Source organism: Barbus barbus, assembly GCF_936440315.1.
Source record: "Barbus barbus genome assembly, chromosome: 13".
NCBI lineage: Eukaryota > Metazoa > Chordata > Actinopteri > Cypriniformes > Cyprinidae > Barbus > Barbus barbus.
In genome coordinates this window covers 4,513,531-4,535,028 of record NC_136741.1, presented here as the reverse complement: position 1 = coordinate 4,535,028, position 21,498 = coordinate 4,513,531, and the positions used below count along the sequence as shown (strand labels likewise).

General features: G+C 36.2%; 1 protein-coding gene across 1 annotated transcript; it reads left to right on the top strand.

Annotated features, from left to right (window-relative positions):
- The first annotated feature begins 623 nt into the window (after nt 1-623).
- On the top strand, nt 624-21,469 carry pld5 (phospholipase D family member 5). The gene is made up of 10 exons (XM_079431456.1): nt 624-924; nt 12,918-13,054; nt 14,100-14,283; nt 14,504-14,612; nt 14,930-15,057; nt 15,368-15,565; nt 16,377-16,528; nt 17,745-17,910; nt 19,653-19,743; nt 20,098-21,469. Exons 1-10 carry the CDS (start codon nt 757-759, stop codon nt 20,346-20,348), a joined length of 1,584 nt encoding a protein of 527 aa, XP_079287582.1. The 5' UTR covers nt 624-756; the 3' UTR covers nt 20,349-21,469.
- The last annotated feature ends 29 nt before the right edge of the window (nt 21,470-21,498 follow it).

Here is a 21,498-nt window from a genome sequence, read left to right as displayed (position 1 = left end):
GTTTGTTTTTATCTGTTTCTATTGGCAGACTCTGCTTCACAACACTACTGCTGCTTACATTATGAGTTTCATCAGTATTGCATTGACATATTGCTTATCTCAAGGATCATAATAGATTGAAGTACTTCTTTGATCACTGGGGAGAAATGCGCATGAGGCAAACAAGGAAATATGAATCAGTCAAAAGCAATCACAACTGATTTCTCCAGTGTAGAGTTTTATTACAAAATCATTTCCTCTCATCAACCAAAAATACGGATGGGTATTTGTTTTTTGAATGAGTGTACAGCACGCAGGCAGACGGCTGTGAACTTCTGGGTGATGCCAAATGAATACTTTATTGAGTTTGCCCGCAGCACTTCTGACTTAATATGCACTGATGCCTTTTCTTGCGAGTGAGTGTGTTGGACTCACAGATATGCATCAGAGCACCATGAACACACTGAACGGAGGGGAGGGTACCAGGTGCAGGACGTGGGGTCTCTGCATCCACTCCCACACACATTCTCAGTCACTATGCCCACTTAGACTTTGCCAGCCCCTCCCAACAGGACAGGGAGACCCCTTTCTGCCTGTGTGTGGATGAAATCCAAAGAAATCAGGCTCTCTGCAAGACACGGCTCAGTCTAGCACAGACTCCAACAGCGTTTGTTGCTAGCACAGGCTTAGAGTATTTTCCTCGGGGACCGAACTACTTGGGGTGAACATCTTATGGAGATAAAGTAGGAGTATTTGGATACTTGATAAAGTGGAAAAATGCAAGATAGGAGGTTTGTTTCAGAGGGTCCGGTGATGAAGGCTCTACCCGAAACGGGGTTCTTCTCCACGCCTCTCGCCCGGCAGGGTAACAGCATCTTCAGCACCGTCCAGCAGCAGGACTACTCTGCTATGATCTGGCTTAAAAGAAGAGATAGAATGGAACGGGTAAGGCTGACCTTTAATGACTGACGCTGATATTGACAGTAACTGCTGACTGCTGCCCTTTTCCCCTCAGCACAGAAACCCTCCACCTGTAACCATAAAGGCACACAAAGCACACACTGTCCTGAACAGGGTGCAGTGGGCAGGTCTGTGTGGAGAATATATTGTTTTTTGACACTATATAACTGAAATTCATTCACTAACATTTTCAGTTTTAATGTTATGTGAATGTTAATGTTAGTAGCAGTCTTAAGTTTAGGTTTTTGGAGAGGAGCTGAAAGAACATGTTCATGTTTGGCTTGTAATGGTGCAGCTTGTAGCATGAGTGATGCCAAAACACTTTCTGATTTTTAATGAAGTCTAGCTGCTTATAAATCAATCTCACTAGACTCTCTAGAAGCTCAGGCATCGATCTATCTATCTATCTATCTATCTATCTATCTATCTATCTATCTATCTATCTATCTATCTATCTATCTATCTATCTATCTATCTAGAACTTTATGCATACACAACCTCTTACTGTTGAGGTTCAAACTATTGGCATAGAAATGTTACTTACACAAAAAATGCAAAAAACAAAAAAAAAAAACAATATGCATTTACTTTTTAAATACAACATATTTAGAAATGACTTTAACATGTACAGTATGATGTAAATATATGTAATGTAAAAATACATCTAATATCACAATTGACTGATTTATTTAAAAGTTACATTGTATAATTCAGCTTTTTATTCATTTTGACAATTTTATCAAGTACCTGTCAAAATAAAATACATCTAAAAGATATGAATATCCATATAGGCAAATATTTAAATTAAAAGATGTCAGAATAGTAATAAACAATCCATTCATATTGAATGATTTCACTCAGTTGACCTATAGGTAATGGAAAATAATGAAAATGTCTGTAATGTGACCTGGAATTATTCAATAAAATGAAATAACGCTTACACCAGCAAACATGCAAAACCACTGAAGACCTATCTTCCATAATACAGAGTGGATCCTCAAAGCTCTAACCATTTTACAATATTTTTTATTCTACAATTATAAATAGTTAACTGTGTCCACAAATCTCTCTATGACAACATACATTTTCATGCTCAACATGAAATATATGCAATGGCAAAATATTATTTTATTATATAGATTCTGATTATGAATATTTTTTATTATTATTAATTATTTTAAATGGTTTATATTATAATAATTTTTTTATTATCACTATAAATAGGCTGCAATTTTAAATTAGACTATTTGTGACCCTGGACAACAAAACCAGTCATAAGGGTAAATAAATAAAAAAAAATGATTCATACACTCTCTGAAAGCTGAATAGATAAGCTTTCCATTGATGTATGGTTTGTTAGGATAAGACAATATTTGGCCGAGATACAATTATTTGAAAATCTGGAATCTGAGGGTGCAAAAAAATCGAAATATTGAGAAAATCGCCTTTAAAGTTGTCCAAATTAAGTTCTTAGCAATGCATATTAATATGCAATAATTAAGTTCTGATATATTTACGGTAAGAAATTTACTAGATATCTTCATGGAACATGATCTGTACTTAACATCCTAATGATTTTTGGTATAAAAGAAAAATCGATCATTTTGACCCATACAATGCATTGTTGGCTATTGCTGCAAATATACCCGTGCTATATATGACTGGTTTTGTGCTAACATTTTTAGTGTTTACATCAAAACTGGTCTGTTGAAACAAATCTCACAGATGTTGAGGTTTAGATGAAACAGCTGTTCAGTAAATGTTCTTAAATGTGACCCTGGACCACAAAACCAGTCTTAGCGATAGCCAAAAATACATTGTATGGGTCAAAATGATCGATTTTTCTTTTATACCAAAAATCATTAGGATATTAAGTAAAGATCATGTTCCATGAAGATATTGTTCCTACCGTAAATATATCAAAACTTAATTTTTGATTAGTAATATGCATTGCCAAGAACTTGGACAATTTTAAAGGCAATTTTCCTTTGGTTCCTCACATATCAACACACGTGTATCTAATCAATTCAATTAATTAATCGGTGACAGATCAGTTACTTCATTGGAAATTTCCAAATATTTCCAGAGGAGATACAGAAGACGAAGAAGAAGAAAAAATGTCATTCAAAATCTTCATACAATCAATCATAATAATCGACCAACATATGGAATAGATATGGGAAAAAAAAGGAATTGAATATAAAAAAGAAGCATTTCGATAGAATGTCAACACTGAGGAAGGTCCTGCGTGACCGAATCGTCTGTTGATTTTAACATGCACTGAGCACTTTTTTGTGAGATTGTGTATATTGCTAGTATCTTGGCATGTCATGCTTTTATTTAGATACATAGCAAACGAGTTTCAAAAATTGAGGTTTTTTTTTGCTCTTTGGTGGATTCTATAAATACGATTAGGTGTAATCTGTGGTCAATATGAGAAAGGATGGGTACATCTTACCTATTGTTCCCCATTTTACAACATGTAAAATTACAAAATACAGTCAAAACATTATACTTTTATCTTGTATACAAAATAAGTAACTAAATGCATTATTCATTATATTCATGGAATGTTTAAAACATTATTTTAAAACATCCGCTAAATCATTTAGGTGACAGGGCTTAAGCAGTCAAAAATTTTATACTTGCAAAAGAAAATTTAAATATGCGATATATATAAAACATGAGTGCGATACTGTATTGCAGTAATGAGGATCTAGAAAGAATTAATGACAATGATGAGAATTACTATCATAAAAGATGAGCAAAACTTTCATTACTGAGAATTTGATAACGAAAAAAACCGGAATGGTCCTAAAATAGGCTTCATTTTCTTTATGCAAAAAATTATTTCTTTTCTTTTTTGAATTCTTTTGCATTTGTGTCGATGGCCTTGGTGAGTTTTGTGAGGTTGACATATATCTGGATGATCCTAGCAGGTTGCAGTAAACTAAAGCATTTCTTCATGTTTTCTGTTAGCTGTGTACTGTTGCAGGCACTCTCATTTGGCTTGCTGGGTCTCTCTCTATATGTCTTTCTTAGTGAAATGAGCCACTCGGGAGTTGCGTGGAGGGAAGTGTGCTGTGCTGTGCCTTCACCAATAAGAATTGATCACCTTCTCTGCTTCTCTGTCTGTGTTTCTTTGATATAAATATAAATCACGCTCAGTTCCCAATCTTTGACTTCTCCTTCAACCTAAAACCCAATTACATAACCAGGCCACTATACCTGTGAGAGTAGCACCTTTGGCTGTTGTAAAAGTGTCTAGTGCTTGATCAAAGCAGAAGATTTATTCCTGGTTCTATAGATCTTGCTGTTTAAATGAGCTCTGTTTAGCCTTTGGGTTCAGAGTGAAATCTTTGAGATAAAGCTACGGTTGTTTTAAATATCCTGCTCAGGAGGGACATCTTGTCCTTAGACAGCCCGATCACACACACACACACACACACACACACACACACACACACACACTCAGGTTTGTTTTTGTGGGGACATCCCATAGGCGTAATGGTTTTTATACTGTACAAACTGTATGTGAAATTGCCCTACACCAACCCTACACCTAAACCTACCCCTTACAGGAAACCTTGTGCATTTTTACTTTCTCAAAACTCACTTTGTATGATTTTTAAGCATTTTGAAAAATGGGGACATGGGGCAATGTCCTCGTAAGTCACCTTCTCCTTGTAATATCTATGTCATACCCATGTCATTATACAAATTTGTGTCCTCGTATGTCACAAAAACGTGCACACACACACACACACACACCTCTTTTAGATGCGTACATGTCTTGTACAAATGTGTAAAGTGTTTAATGAAGGAAGCATGCATTAGCTGTAAGTTCTGAGAGGTTGTTTTTTACAGAGATTTTACTGATGGTGCAAAACATGAAACTGTATAACATATGAAAATAATAATAATTAGTAAAAAATAAAGAGTTAGAGGGTCAAATAAAGATGGAAGATATGTGTTTTTAGCCAATTCTTGAAGATGGCTAAAGACTCGGATTGAGTTGGGCCATTCCACCAGGAGGGAATATTTAATGTAAAAGTCTGTGAGAGTGATTTTGTGCCTCTTTGGGATGGCACAATAATGCATTGTTCACTTGCAGAACGCAAGCTTCTAGAGGGGACATACGTCTGAAGTAATGAATTTAGGTAAAGGGATGCAGAGCCAGTGGTGGTTTTGTAGGCAAACATTAATGCCTTGAATTTATATATCTATATATATATATATATATATATATATATACTGTAGGAGTAGAAGGGCAGTTTTTTAAGCATATTTCATATATGTGACCCTGGACCACAAAATATAATTTAAGTAAACATCATGTTCCATTAAAATATTTAGTAAATTTCCTACCATAAATATATTAAAGCTTAATTTTTGATTAATAATATGCATTGCTAAGAACTTAATTTGGACAAATTTAGAGGCGATTTTCTCAGTATTTAGATTCTTTCGAAAAATTTACAGTTATGGCTGGTTTTGTGGTCCACGGTCACATATTATATTCTGAAGCATATTACCTCAAGATATCTCCAAGTTATTGGTGTTAATCTGGCAACTGGTGCTAATTTCCATAATTATTTGACAAACCCTATTTAACTGTCAGCATTCCTCCAATTTTCACTGAGATTACAAATAGGCAGGCTGCTCTAAGGTGACTGAAACCCTGCGGCAGGAGGTTGTCGAGACAACGGCCAAAAGGATGATCCTTTCAGCCATTGCAAGAGGAGTTGGTCATTCCAAATCTGTGATTTCTTGAATATTGCAGGTTACAATGACACAAATTCATTCAAGTCCCCCAAAAAGTCTGGTCATCCATGTAAGACAAATGCACGAGAAGACAGGATAATGCAGAAACGCTCAGTGGGAAATCAGTTCAACACTCCAGCTGGAATTGCTGGAATGTCCTGCAGCTGCAGATATGCTGAAGTCATTCATAGCAAGAGCCTCTACACTTCCTATTAATTTCAGACTGCTGTAACCCTCCAAAATTTTAGTTTTAGTCTTCTAATATGCTATAGTGGTTACTGTTCTCTAATTCTGATCACTGTGTTTTCCACAAAATAAAGGTTTTGTTGAAATGTCTTGGTTATTTTGTAGAACATGTTAGTATAACAGTGGTATACCCACAGCTAATATTCCTTTAAATTTTGAGCGATTAAGGTTAAAAATATTTCAGAAAAATCAAGTATTTTCAGATTGTTCTCTATTTTTGATCTCCATATATAGCTTAACAGTTCATTAGCATTAGCTTAAGTTGCAAATATTTGTTTTTGTTTTTAAATCTCTTCCCCTTTATACTGTCCTTGGATTATTAGCCATATACAATGGCTTCATATCAGATCATTCAATCAGATTTTACAATCTAAAGTTCATCATAAGAGTTAAAAAGCAGCAGCAAGTGAAACATTATAATTAATGCATGCTGAATATCTTCCTTTTTACGGTTCTTAAAAGCAAAAACATGATCCAAGAAAGAAAAGGGAAAGCTTTTTCCAGGCTGAGATGCATTAAACTTCTTGCCCTCTCCAGCCGTTTTTTATATAAAAATAATGAGACCTTGTTCAGCGGGGCCTGCTTTTTCAATACAGGCACAGTGATTTTATGAGTCTCTCATGTGGAACCCCCCATTTATATCAATTTTTGCTCATTCGAGATCTTCCTGTGCAATTTACCGGGTGAATTCTGCCCTTTCATCAAAGTCAGCCTGACCGTTAGCTGTTTCCCGGGGTTTAAAGTGCGACATCCTGCAGACAGGAGCACAGCATATACACTATACACTGATGTGACCCTCAGTATGTGTGACGCCCACACACATTCGCTGACCTTAAAACACACACAAACGCACAGCAGGGGCAAATGAGTCAGGCATTACAACGGGAATGTTTCTGACATCCCAGAAAAGGCTCTCATGAAAATCACAGCCAATGTTCATATTGATTAATAATGCATGGAGGCATGTGTCGTTACACTCCGATCAGGTTTCTGAACACTGTGTTTCATGCAGCGGGATCTCTCAACTCCCAGTGGACAGGGAGGTCAGGTAAAGCGGTCCTAATGAGTCTTGTGGGAGAAAGACCATCTCAGTTCTGTCCTCTAATCATGCTCTTCTGCCAGAGGTGTTGCTATGGATCAGATGCTTCAGCTCTGAGTCTTTGTCCTGGATAAATTCTGTAAGGATGCTGAGGATTTTGACAGCTGTTGTCACTGGGAAAGATGAAGTTATATTGAAAATGGTCTCTGATCATTAGACTAGATGATGGTGTGATGTATTGGGTTAAAGCTCAGAGCTGCCAATTGGTTTAAGGTTACTTCAGGTGGACTGTCCCTATAATCAGGCCCAGACAGACTCTATACATTATTTCTGCTTTTCAGTGCTGATGGAGGTGAACATCTGAAGCACTTGTGAAAAAAGTGCACTTAATTGTACTTAATGTACACTTGTATTGTACCTCAAATCTGCATTACTGTATTAAAAAAACAAACTTATAAACGCTTTTAAAAAAGTGCACTTTGTAATAATTTAAAATTAAAAGCTTTACTTTAAAGTCCATTTTCAGGATGTACAGTGCCAAGGCCTAAAATAAGTTTTCCTCCTGGCCGTATAGGGTCCTCTGTCTGACAAGGACACAGTCAAGTTTGCTTTCCTCATTTTTATTATATATTACACACTGTCTGCTTCACCTCTCCCTGGAGAAACGACTCACCTGGCATTGTCTGGGCCATCAGCCTCTTTTTTTCTCTCTCTCTTTTTCACTCTCTGTTTTTAATTCAGTACATTTTTTCGCTTTAACACTTTTTTGCAAGTATTCAATCAACACAGAACTCATAGGAACAGCCATACAATTATTTTCTGAAGACATCATGAGTGCTGTTGGCTTGTGCTAAACTCTTTGCCATGATACTAAAGTGCTGTCGGTGGTTCCAGGCCTGTGCTGTGCAGTTTCTAAGGTGTTTGCTTTTCTTTTTTTTTTTTGATTATCATCCATCATCCATCCATAACATATAATAAATAATAAACACTGTACTCCTGCACTCTACTGTATGTACAGTGCATCTGCTGTGCAGTGATGAAGTGCTTGGTGTTTTAAGGTGAGGGGCTCAGCTGAAACTAATGGACGTCACGCTGACAGTGACCTCTATTCTGACTTGTGGTTATATGGGCAGGGTCATTCCCGCTTCGTTTCGCTCTCGTTTCCTTCGATGAAAAGTTACGCAACGAATGTCCCAAAACACAGGTGCATATATCTCCTGTCTAACGTCCTGCCAGCTCTCCTCAATGCATCACCAACGTAAGTGCAATCAAGTCTTGTGGTCTGTCAACGTCTAGTTTTATCAGACAGCTTTTGCAGACTCGAATGTGGTCAAGAATGGGAATTAGTTGCTTTTAAATAAGCTTACCCCACAAACTCCACTCTGTAATCCCAGGACTGAGAAGAGTATGCACTGATTTAAGAAGGTGATATCTCATTAAGCAATGATACAAATCCCATCGAAGGAGGTCGTCTGTATCTCGTGAGTATAGGCAGTAATTAACAGTGAGTAAGTGAGGTGAGATTCAGCAGGAGTCTCCTGCTGTAGGCAGCATATGCTCCATTCCATTACGATAGTGTGCCAGGAACATCTGCTGAGTGATTCCATAATCAAAACTTTGATTACTTCAAGCTCTTGCCCTTTTTTTGCATCTATCATGCTACACATGCGTCTAGCAGCTAACTGTTTTTGAAACATAACAATGCAGAAGTTCTCAACCTGTTTGACTCAACAGTCCCCCACTGTCCACAATGCAATTGTTATTAATTACTGTAATTATATATATATATATATATATATATATATATATATATATATATATATATATATTATGTTTAAATCACTTAGTAGAAACTCAAGAATTAAGAATTACCTGAAATAATTACTTGAAGTACTAAAATGACTAAAATTAAAATAACAATAAATAAAAGCAAAATAGAAATAGATTTATTTTACATGATTACTAAAACTTAAAAAACTCTAAAAAAAAGAAAGAAAATATAAAAAAGCAATTAAAAATGTTAATAAATATTCTAGTTGTATAAAAATTATATTTCTAATATATATCTTTAATATTTCTAATATTTCACTTTCTAAAATGATTGTGGTTAGCATAGTTCAGATGATTTGGTTTTGGAAGAGTTCATATTGAAATCATTGACATTTGATCTTGGTAAACCATTGAGATGTCTTCAGAAGATGAAGCAGATGTGAGAGTGAGACAACTGGTCAACAATAAAATCAGTAAACCTAAACAATTTGTTCTAATTTATTGTTTTCAAGGAACAACCGAGACAATAAAAGATTTCCTTTTTGATTTTTCTTTCCTATAGGAGTTGCAGACCAGTGAATCTCTTATACAGGCTTGATAGATTAGTTCACAAGCTTGCCAGGCAGATTTAACGATCCTAAATTAAACACAAATGAGACATTACAGCGTGAGTACAGAGCTATAAAATTGAAGTAGAACGCTTAGTCTGGATAATTGGTCTTTGATGAGAAGTATGGGAGCTCTCTGACCTTTGCAAACTTTCGTGTTTTCCCAGTAAGCTCAGTTTGAGACATAATTGACATCTATTCTGAAGATATACTTTCGGAGATTACTGGGATCTTTTTCTCTTTAAAACAATCTGAGAATCAGGAGACTTCAGTATAAATCTCAGATTGCTTTCCATTGAATGTAATTTGCTATCTGAGAGAAGACAGGTGTTAATAAGGTCTCCTCTGGGGTTTTTCCTTCCTGTAAGGTACTTCAGATTCTGAGATTGCATACCAGTGACTCTAATAAACAACTTACTTGATAGATTAGTTCAGAAGCTGGCCAGCCAGTTGTAACGATGCTGAATTATTTATAGGGTGAATGTGTCAAGCTCATTTATGCTTGTGCTGAACTTCCCTCTGTCGTGCTGGAAGGAAAAGAGACAATACCTTAGAGATGCTTGGAGTCAGAAGGTTGCATTTTATAACATGCCCCCCCCCCCCCTTTCTTTCTTCTGCTGAAGTCAAATCCATTTGCACTCTGCCGGGAGAGTTTTGCTTCACGGCAGGTGAGAAAGATGCAGAAGGGAGGGGGATTGTCTGTGTTAGCCCAGCATTGGATGTTTCGAGAGAGGGAGTGGACCGTGTCTTTCTCTCGCTCCTCCTCTCTCTTTCTCTGTCTCCATCACTATGGAGTTGAGGCGAGGAAACCACAAAGCCAGTGGAAGCATGCGTGAGCTCAGGGTGCTAAAACAAAAGGCACACTATCTATCACCCACTATATCATTCCGTGGACTTGCACGTCCATTACAGCGATGAGCGTAAGAGAGAGGCTGAGCGGTACACGTTACCAAGGAGACTACAATGATGAAATGCACTAGCGTCTCGTTTTCCATGTTTCCTGAAGTCTGAAGGAACTTAAAAGCTGTTATGCCAGGCTCTGCCAATCAGGAGAACATCATGAAGGTGAGGCTTAACTTTCACTTCAGGCTCCACATACCCCATCAGAATATTTTTGCAGAAAGTCTGCATTTAAATTGAAATGAATTGATTTTGTGCTCAGCTGCACGGAATGTGATTTCGATATTGGGTGACTCAAAACTCCCAGAAATGTTTGGGTCGAATTTCATCCCCCCAAAAAAGTGAGGGGGGAAAGTAAATTACATTTTGCATAAAGAAAGTTATTTTAGCACTACTAATTAATATCAACATTTTAAATGTTTGGATTGTGTATTTTCATAACAAATGCATTAATTTCCAATTTGTCAGTATATAATTAATATATGCAAGTGTGTATGTGTATATATATATATATATATATATATATATATATATATATATATATATATATAAAAATTATATAATTATATAATTTTTTTTTTTTTACATTTTCAACAGTAACGGTACATTTTTTAGACAATATTCTTTATTTATATGAAAATAAATGTCACATTTTTCACAACTACAGAAAAATCCCAATGTTTCTAAAAGCGTAATATAATATAATATGAAATACGACCTGAACATTTATAAGTGAGAATTAAAAAAAAAAAATTCAGTGGTGTCTGCAATTGTTTATGTTGTGTAGGCAATTCATTTTATTTTTAAAAACACACATATGAAAATGCTATGTGTGCAATTACATTTAGTCAGTTTCTCTGGTTTATTTTGTTCTATTAAAGAAGATTAAGTCTGAGAGGAGAATATGTTTTAATTAATTTTTCTCTCACACGTTGATTCGCAAGTACAGCATGGTGGTTTACAGTAGTCTGACTAAGCTGCATGTCAGGCCTTTTTGATTGTATGTTAGAACACTTAACTCGGCAAGACTGAACTCTGTAAAGTAACAGATAAGGTTGGAAGAAGCAGCACATCATCCTGTCACTCAAAGCCATCAGCACAGACAGCTCAATGCAAACACAGCATTAATTTGACATATTTCCCTTCAGGCGGAGAAAGTCTGTGTTTACAGACAACTTTAATCCTTCCTTTGCCTCTGGCAAGACACCGATTTCATTTTTATTACAGTGGAGGAAATCTGACATATCGTTTGACTACTGAAGTGAATAAAAAAAAATACTGAAAGACAAATGCATTCAAAATATCACATTCTCTTAAAGGTATGAAACACCCCAATAACTTGTAATGGCTGAAATAAACAAAGATACTTCAGTGTTACTGTATTCAGGGATATTCCCCAGTGCTACTGAACTGATTTTAAACCAAACCAAGGTTCAAAAATCCTTTATAAATAAAAAGGAAACACCTTCAATAATATCTTGAATGTCAAACTTAACATAAAGTAAAAATCCAAACATAAAGTAAATTATGACATGAGTGTTTAAGGTTAATAAAGGGGACACTAATTGACCAAATCCATTTGAATTGTAAGAAGGTTAATGCCGTGCATTACTCTGCTCGCTTCGTGTACTCCCTGCTCTTTAATTAAACTTCACTTTGCCTGTCTCCTTCAGAGGAACATGATATACGATGTATATGTCACTCGGCAGACAGCTGTAAAGCTGGGACTCTGATCGAGGCCAGCAGATGGGATGGGAGACAATCTCTCTCAGGAGAGATATGTTCAGGGAAGTGCAGTGCTAAGCAAAAAATCAAGTCACTTGTGTTCTTTTTTTTTTTTTTGGGAGGGAAAATAAAAAGTTCTCAGTTGATTACAGCGCTGGTTCTTAAGTAGTGTTGCCTCAGGACCCACATTGGTCATCAAATGATGACAAAACACCATAAGTTTTTATTGTACAAATGACCACGGGCTTCATTTATTTAATCAAAAATATGGTAAAAACAGTAACATTGTGAAATATTATTTTATTATTATATCACACTGACCTCAAACTTTTGAACGGTACTGTATTGTTGATAAACCTGTTTTACTGTCCTAAATATGCATAATTATATGAATTATTATTCATATTTAGTATGGTTCTTTTTCTGCTGTCCACGACCCTATCAGCAACCCACCATATGTGAGAACTACTGCCCAACAGCACACACCACGTTTTATCCATGACCACATTAATATTTATAGACACTTTCCTCGGTTTCGTGCTGATGCTTGTTTACAGCGGCGGATTGGAGAGAATGCTGCATAGTGAGAACACTCACCAACAACAGATTTATCTACCTTAGAAAAAACCACCAAGCATATTAGGAAAGCTCTTTTTAAAAAAGCCATCCTTCTGTATAATAGAATTCAGGCGGAAATTTGACAGAGACGCTCTATCATTCTCTCAGTCATAAAATGAAATTATAGCTAGGAAAAGATTCCAGAGCAGAGAAGTACAATTTTGAATACAATAAATCTTGACCCTGCACATTTAAACTGTCACCAAAGTCAGAAAACATATTAATATTTTAAACAAATAAGTCAAGACAAGGTTATCTAAAACCTGGCATATGTAATTGTCAGAGCTCTCTTTCTATGTCTTATGCAGTCCCAGCAGAAATGTATTGCTGTGTTTGCTCTGGTTTGCTGCTTTGCTGTCCTGGTGGCTCTAATTTTCTCTGCTGTGGATGTCTGGGGAGAGGATGAGGATGGTGTCACTGTGGAGAACTGCAGCAAAAATTGTCGGTAAGAAGCAGTTCTCACAGATCATACCCTGATGATGTTATTTTCTACCGTGCATATTGAATACAGTATAACGAAGCAAAAAGTACACCAGGGAGCACTACATATTCAGCTCTGTGTTTTGTACCTTTAGCCAACATGAGCTTGTTAATTGTATCTTGGCAGTGTATTATCTTGATTAGGAATAATTTTAGACTTCATGGCTGATTAAAAAGGATAGTTCACTCAAAAATGAGAGTTGTGTCATTATCTCATCCAACCTATATGACTTTTTTGTAGAACAAAAAGAAAATTCTGAATAACACAGGCCAACTCAACTTTTTTTACAATAAATGGGGACTTGAGCTTTCATACTTCCAAAAATTGCACAATGTTTCATAAAATGATCATTGCTGTGTTCCTGAATCCATACAATACCATAGCGTTTTGTGAAGAACAGACTGAAATTTAATCAAAAATAAGTTCCCTTTAGTGAGCTGTTAACCGCTCATTCATTCTGTCAGAGAGCTGAACTCATCAACAAATCATTCAGAACTGAAGTGACTGATTGAAAGAAAAGATCTGGCTAAAAGGAATAATTCCCTCATGAACCTCCCAAGGTGAGATGATTAATTCAGTCGTTTAATCAATTAAAATTCGGTCTGTTCCTCACACAGGACTTGAACTGAATTGCATTGTTGTGAGGACTTTCATTTTGGAACTTAACAGCCTTATTCCACATTCATATTCTGTACTGTATATTAAAAAGTGTGGCCAGATTCACCTTTTTTTTTTATATATAGAAAGGAAATCATATGGCAACATGTCTGCTAAATGAACAATTGTAGCATAATGTAAATGAATGAAATTTTTCTTTAAGCCTTAACTGCTTACCCAACAGTTTTTAAGAAAAATATGCAACAATGAATCATACATTGAATCAGACGTGCATTAAGAAAGTAAACAGGTTCAATTTTGATTTCATGGTGACTTCAATATATGTTGTACATAAAACTATGAACATATTCCACAAACTAACATTTCCTGACTTGCATCAATGTGCTCTTAGTATTGTCCTCGTGGAGAACGTCCCAGGAGAGCTGTCATTCAACCCCAATAGTTCAACCCATCTCCCACTTGCCATGGGTCTTAACCACCTTTTGGACCAAGCAAAACTCTCAGTTGAGATAGTGTCACCATACTGGGCTCTGACCTCCACCGATCAGGGGTCACGGATTTATTCTTCCTATCAGGTTAGTTAGCGTATGGTTAATATGCAAAATACGCAATATCAACACTTAAAGTGATACTTTTTTATTTATATACTCTATTAGCAATATAGTTATCATAACTTTGTCTTACCTAGACAAACTATAGGTCTACAATAATGTGTGATTTAACTTTATAAGGGATGCACTGATATTCTAACTAACATATGGAATTAATATTCCACAATCTTTTTCTGTTTTCTAGGGTCAGTATTTGTTTCAGAGATTGTTAAGCCTGAAGTCTCGAGGTGTCAAATTAAAGATCGTCAGTGACAAGCCCAACTCCATTGAGCTGAAGACCATGTCTGACCGCTGTAAGTGAACTCAAATCTCTCTCGTTTATGTTAAGAGATGCATTGATTTGTGTCTGCTGAAGTGCTGAATACTGTACTAAAGCAGTTCTCTCGAGGCAAACAGTGTAAGATCACACACACAGGCATCTGTCTGTCATAAACTGGCATAACTCTTTGGGCTTTTCGCTGCTCCAGTCCCTCAAGGCTACACACAAGGTCAAAACATCACGAATGTGCAATATTGTTTATGCCAGAGTTGAATGACAGACAGATCTCTCGCCAAGGTTGAGCGCTTAACAGTTCCCCAACCATTGCCCACATGGCTCGGTTTCTCCCAGATGCAGAAGTGCACTACGTCAACATGACGGCCCTCACCAGAGGAAGACTGCTTTCCTCCTTTTGGGTGGTGGACAGGAAGCACATTTACATTGGCAGTGCTGGCATGAACTGGAAAGCTCTGTCCAAGGTAAAGAATTTCGGCCTCGAAAGGTACTTGGTTGATGTATGAGAGCTATTGTATAAACGTAACAAAATATGAAACCTGGGAGCATTTAAGGGCCGGTCACAGTACACTCTTTGTTCAATTGACTTCCATTCACATACCTGCGAGAGAGAAAGCTTATTCAAATTTCACTGCATTTAAAAGTTCAAGTTAGATGAATGCTGCCCTGCAAATTTGTATCTTGAAGCCATCCGTGACCAAACGTATTTTTCAAGTAAAACTTTTCACATTTCATATTGAGAAATTTTTGCTCCTGATTTTTGTTTTTTTTCAGCTGAAGGAGCTCGGAGTTATATTGTACGATTGTAGTTGTTTGGCTCTGGACCTGCACAGGATCTTTTCTTTCTACTGGCAGCTGCAGTACAGGGACTACATCCCTTCAATCTGGTCCAAGAGAGTCACGGCCGTGTTCAGCAGAGACGAGCCGCTTCAGCTCAGACTCAACAATACAAATGCTTCTGCCTATGTGTCGGTGAGATCAATAAATAACTCTCTAGTCTTTGCCTGACTCGGGTGATCTGCCAGTGTACATCTATTTTTAAAATAAAAAGGGAAGACAGGGGATAGTTGCCATAAATTTTACTCTGTTATCTTCAGTATCCTGCTACCCACTTCTCAGGGCAGATTTATTTTTAATATAGTTACTGAGATACAGTCCTTGTGACAACTTCCCTGTGTGACAGCTAACACCTAAATGGCATTATGCCTCCAAAATGAAATATAAACGTATTTTGTACAGTATATTTTGCTAATGCATTTGACAGTTTATTGCATAAACATGTCATGATCGATTATCCAGTTCCATGCACATTGAAATTTGTTTACATCTATGTCTGTTCTTATTACAAAGATTTTTTATGTAAACGGCTTTTTCATTGGCTCCCATGGGATATAATTTGATTAAGGTGAATTCACTCACTCGACAGGTAATTTATCCCGGTGACTCTGTTCCATGTCAAGCTGCGTCACATGTGAAGACACTATAGCTATCGGATTCTAATTTGAGCATAATGAATCTTGATTCCCTTCCAGCAACAGGATGTTTACTCGACACATCTGAGACATCCCTCATCCCATTCAAATGAATTGTGCTGTAATGTTATAGGCTGCTGGGAGACATTTCTAGCTCAGCGATAAAAAATTTCTCCTGACAATGATGTATGTACGCAGACGGCCATCTCATTACCTTGCTCTGGTGTACTGGCAATACAAATTGAAGCTGAAAAAAAACTTTAAAAAGAAAACTGCTGTTTTATCTTTTTTTCCACAACTTTTCTTCATAGACATCACCAGAGCTGTTTTGCTCCAAGGGTCGAAGTAGAGATTTAGATGCCATACGGCATGTGATCCGAGAAGCCAAGAGATTCATCTACATTTCTGTAACAGATTACCTGCCCTTAGTCAACCGCAGCTTCAGAGGATCACCAATCATACGGTAATGCTGGTTTTCACAGGCACTGGGTCATTTATATGTTTCAGCATTAAAAATGGCTGTTAATAAAGGAAATAATCTATTTAGTGAGATTTGTTCAAACAAGCAAAAACTGCAAATAAAAAAAAGGAAAAGAAAACATGAAAAGGTTTACACATTTCAAAATAAAATACATTGAAATTATTTGAAAAATCAAGTTCTGTAACACATTTTAACGTTTTGTTTAGTGTTAAGGTAAGATATTTCTCAAGTAAGCATGCTATATTTTTCTATTTTTACGTATTATTTAATATTAATTAACTTGATTTTTGTTTACTTATTTTTTCAAAATCATTTTAAATTTGCTTTTAAAAAGTGAATTAAATCTCAAAATCTTCTACAACTTGTTTATTGTCATTATGTGTTTTAGCCATCTTTAATTGACTGATCATTCAGTTTGATATCCAATAAGTGACCCTGGACCACAAAACAAGTCGCTGGGGTATATTTATAGCAGTAGCCAAAAATACATTGTACGGGTCAAAAGTATTGATTTTTCTTTTATGCCAAAAATCATTAGGATATTAAGTAAAGATCATGTTCCATGAAGATATTTTGTAAATTTCCTACTGTAAATATATCAAAACTTAATTTTTGATTAGTTATATGCATTGCTAAGAACTTCGTTTGGACAACTATAAAGGCGTTTTTCTCAGTATTTTGATTTTTTTTTTTTGCACCCTCAGATTCCAGATTTTCAAATAGTTGCATCTCTGCCAAATATTGTCCTATCCTAACAAACCATATCATCAGAAAGCTTATTTATTTAGCCTTCAGATGATGTATAAATCTCAATTTCGAAAAATTGTCCCTTATGACTCTTCAAACAAGAATGTTTATCTTGATGTTCACTGAATTATTTGTGAAAGCTCTTGCCAAGAAATTTAATTGAGATATCACTCAAATAAATAAATATATGTTGTCAGGTTTATGCATCTAAATATTCAACTTTGAAAGGTCTTATTTTTGTTTCTCAAGTGAATTTGTCTTAAAAGACATTTAGGTACTTTCACTTGAAAACAAGACACAGATACTAAAAACAGATTTATTTATTTTTTATCTGTGAATCTTTGAAGCTATTTATAAATGGACAAATTTGCTCTTTTGAAGATTTATGACTTCTCTGTAGGCTACTTCCGTACATCAACACTCATTTGGCTTGTTATATTTTTTGGTTCAGGTATTGGTCGCCAATAGACGAGATGCTCCGAGAGGCTGCGTTACTGAGAGAGGTCAAAGTTCGTCTCTTAATCAGTCTGTGGACACGTACACATCCACTGACCTTTAACTTTATGACATCAATGCAGGCCCTATGCACTGGACTGCCATTATGCTCTATAGAAGTGGTGAGGAAAGAATCTATTTGATTGATCTGTTAATACACACACACACACACATACCCAAACATACAGTGCCCTCCAAAAGTATTGGAACAGTAAAGACAAAATTGCTCTGTTGGCTGTGGAGTCAAGACATTTACAAATATGATTAAAAGATGAATATGAGACAAAACTACAGAATGTCACATTTTATTATTGGGTGATTCAACACATAGATGTTTTACCAGCTAAGAAGTTCAGCACTTTTAGAGTTCATCCCTCTATCTGATGTGAGCATAAGTATTGGAACAGTTGCCTCACAGGCCTTTCTAAGTGATCAGCTGTGTCCTGTTGCATTAATTCTTCACATATTAAAAGCAGGGAGTGTGTTGTATCAATTATATCCATTACTTCTGCATTATGAAACTTGCATGCGATGATGACACACACAAACCAGGTTGAAGACGAGGGAGCTGACTTTGAGAGAAAAGCAAGCAGCTTGGATGCTAAAAGAAAAGAGGAAGTCAATTAGAGCTCTAGCAAAAACAAAGGGCATGGAGAAATCAAGAGTTTGGAAACCACCAGCGACACCAGCAACCAACAACGACTTGATCGGCTGAGAAAACAACAGTAGTTGATGACAGACAAATCATAAAAGCTGTGAAAATGAACCCTAAAAGACGTGTCTGTAAAATCACCAACAACTTCCAGAAAGCTGGGGTGATGCTCTGACAATCTACTGTCCTCAGGAGACTTTGACACAGAATTACAGATGCTACACAGCAAGATGCAAACCTCTGACCAGCACCAAACATAGAAAGGCAAGATTAGAGTTTGCAAAAAAGCACAAAGGTGAGCCAGAAGAGTTTTGGAACTGTATTTATGGACTGATGAGACAAAGATGAACCTTTATCTAAGTGATGGGAAAGCAAAAATGTGGAGAAATAAAGGGAACTGCAATGATCCCAAGCATACAGCCTCATCTGTAAAGCATGGTGGAGGTGGTGTCATGGCATGGGCATGCATGGCTGTCTCTGGAACAGGCCCTCTCAACTTTACTGATGACTTAATGTATGATGGCAGTAGCAGAATGAATTTGGAAGGGTACAAAACCATCTTGCCTACCAATATTCAAGAAAATGCCACCAGATTCATTGGGAAGTGCTTCATATTGCATCAGGACAATGACCCAAAACACCCTGCCAGTTCAGTCAAGGAAATTATAAGGGCAAAGAAATGGAAAGTCTTAGATTGCCCAAGTCAATCTCCAGATTTAAATCTGATTGAACATGAATTTCACCAGCTGGAGAGAGTAAAGGCAGAAACTCCCCAAAACAAGCAACAATTGGGATTGGCTGCATTAAAGGCTGGGAAAAGTCTTTCAAAGGATGAGAGCAAGAGTCTGGTGATGTCTATGGGTCACAGACTCACTGCTGTGATTGTGCGCAAGGGATCTGCAACTAAATAATAGCTTTTAATCTTTTATATCTGCCTTATGTTCAACTGTCCCAATACTTATGCTCACATCAATGAGTGGGATGAACTCTAAAAGTGCTGAACTTCTTAGCTGGTAAAACATCTATGTGTTGAATCACCCAATAATAAAATGTGACATTCTGTAGATTTGTCTCATATTCATCTTTTAATCATATTTGCAAATGTCTTGACTCCACAGCCAACAGAGCAATTTTGTCTTCACTATTCCAATACTTATGGAGGGCACTGTATATATTTATATGTTTTATATATACCTGTCTGTTTTGAAACAGAGATTTTACAGAGGCAAGGAGCAGATGGGAGGATTTCAGCACAGGATAAATGAGAATAAATTTATGGTGACTGACAACACAGCATACATCGGTAAGACTCTCTCTCTTGCACACACACTTAATTTAGTGTGGTTCACTGGCCTGACAAAAAAAAATTAATTTGTATTGCCAAAGCAGAACAAAATAAGTTTTAAAAAAGCAAATAACAGTAGTGCAAATGTGTAAAAGAAAAAGTATTAACAAATCAAATGAACTCAATATTTTATTGCATTCTTTTTTTATTAAATGTAATATTAAAAGCAGTAAACAAAATAAAAAATAAACCTAAATATGCAATAATTCTAAAAATAAATATACATAATGAGGCATTTGTCTTTTGTATTATATTAATTCATGTAAAATTTATCATATCGCACATTACTATTCTAATTTTCTGTCATTTAAGGGAATCTGGACTGGGTTGGCAGTGAGTTGGCTTTCAATGCAGGAGCCGGGCTGGTGATTCAAGAATCGGAGAATCAGCGGGAAGGGCAGGACTCGATTGTACAGCAGCTGACTGCTTCTTTTGAAAGAGACTGGTTTTCACCCTACACAATAAGCCTGCTCTCTGGCAGCACGGCCCTACACGAGAGCCAACATGGGAGTCAGAAACTGCAAGCTCTAAAGACAAAACCAGAGAGCAGAGAGCATGAATGAGTGGCACAAATTTCTCTCTGACGCAGGACCAATAAGCCAAGGACTTTGTGCCTCAGAACATCTGCGCCATGACTCTTACCATTCGAATTTTCAAATGCTGTCAATGGAACGGAATAATAATCCCTGAAGTAAAAGTTTTTTTTGTATGCTTTTTAAAATTACAGTACAGCACTTTCAAAGAAATACTCAAATACTAATAACCATTATATAATGCATGTTTATTTGGATAAGAAACACTAACATTAACAGAGAACTGTGGAAATCATTTACTCCAATATTTAGACTTTTCTTATTTTAAGACAAATTATTCAGAGACTCAAGAAAAATTTGAGAAAGGACATTGCCAAAATTTTATAATCATTGTGTAAATTACTTTTCTCAAGATGTTCATTAGTCATCCTTTTTTTAAATCAAGCACATTTTTACTGAAAGACATTTTGAAAAAATCTGCATATACACCAACAAACTTGCTCATTACATATGCAGCCTCATACTGTAGCTATCATTACTTTCTGATTGACTAGATATTATGGCATATCTGACACTGTATATATAAAATGTTTACATGATGCAGCATGCACAGCCTTGAAGTAATGTACATATACGCACAAGAAGAGACTGTTTTTCTTATTGAATACTAACTTAAGCTTACACCCTTTAAATGTAGCTTTATAGAGTAGCTTTTATATGTAGCTTTATAGTATCCTTTAATTGACTGTTTTAATGGAACAGTAATGTTTTTGTTAAACAGTCACTGCTGATTGCTGATCTTATAATACAGGCCATATATGTTGCATTTCTCAGTAGTTTGTGGCCTGATGCTTTAGCATGTTTTGCCTTATATATGCTGCCATAAACTGTAGCTGCTGTTGCTTTCTGGATGACTACCTCCTATGATACAATGCATCTATGATATAGTGTATAAATATAATCATATATAATAAAACTGCTTGCTGCAGCATGGGTCATATATTGAACTGAATTACAGCCCCATGTGCATAAGATACTGATTTTCTTACATGGAATGCACAATTTATGATGTGATTAAATGCATAGCACCTTAACCGACTGTTATAATTAAATATTAAAGAGTTCATTAAAAATTGACAATTTAAAGCGTCTCTTGGGGGAGCAATTTATTTGGCACATT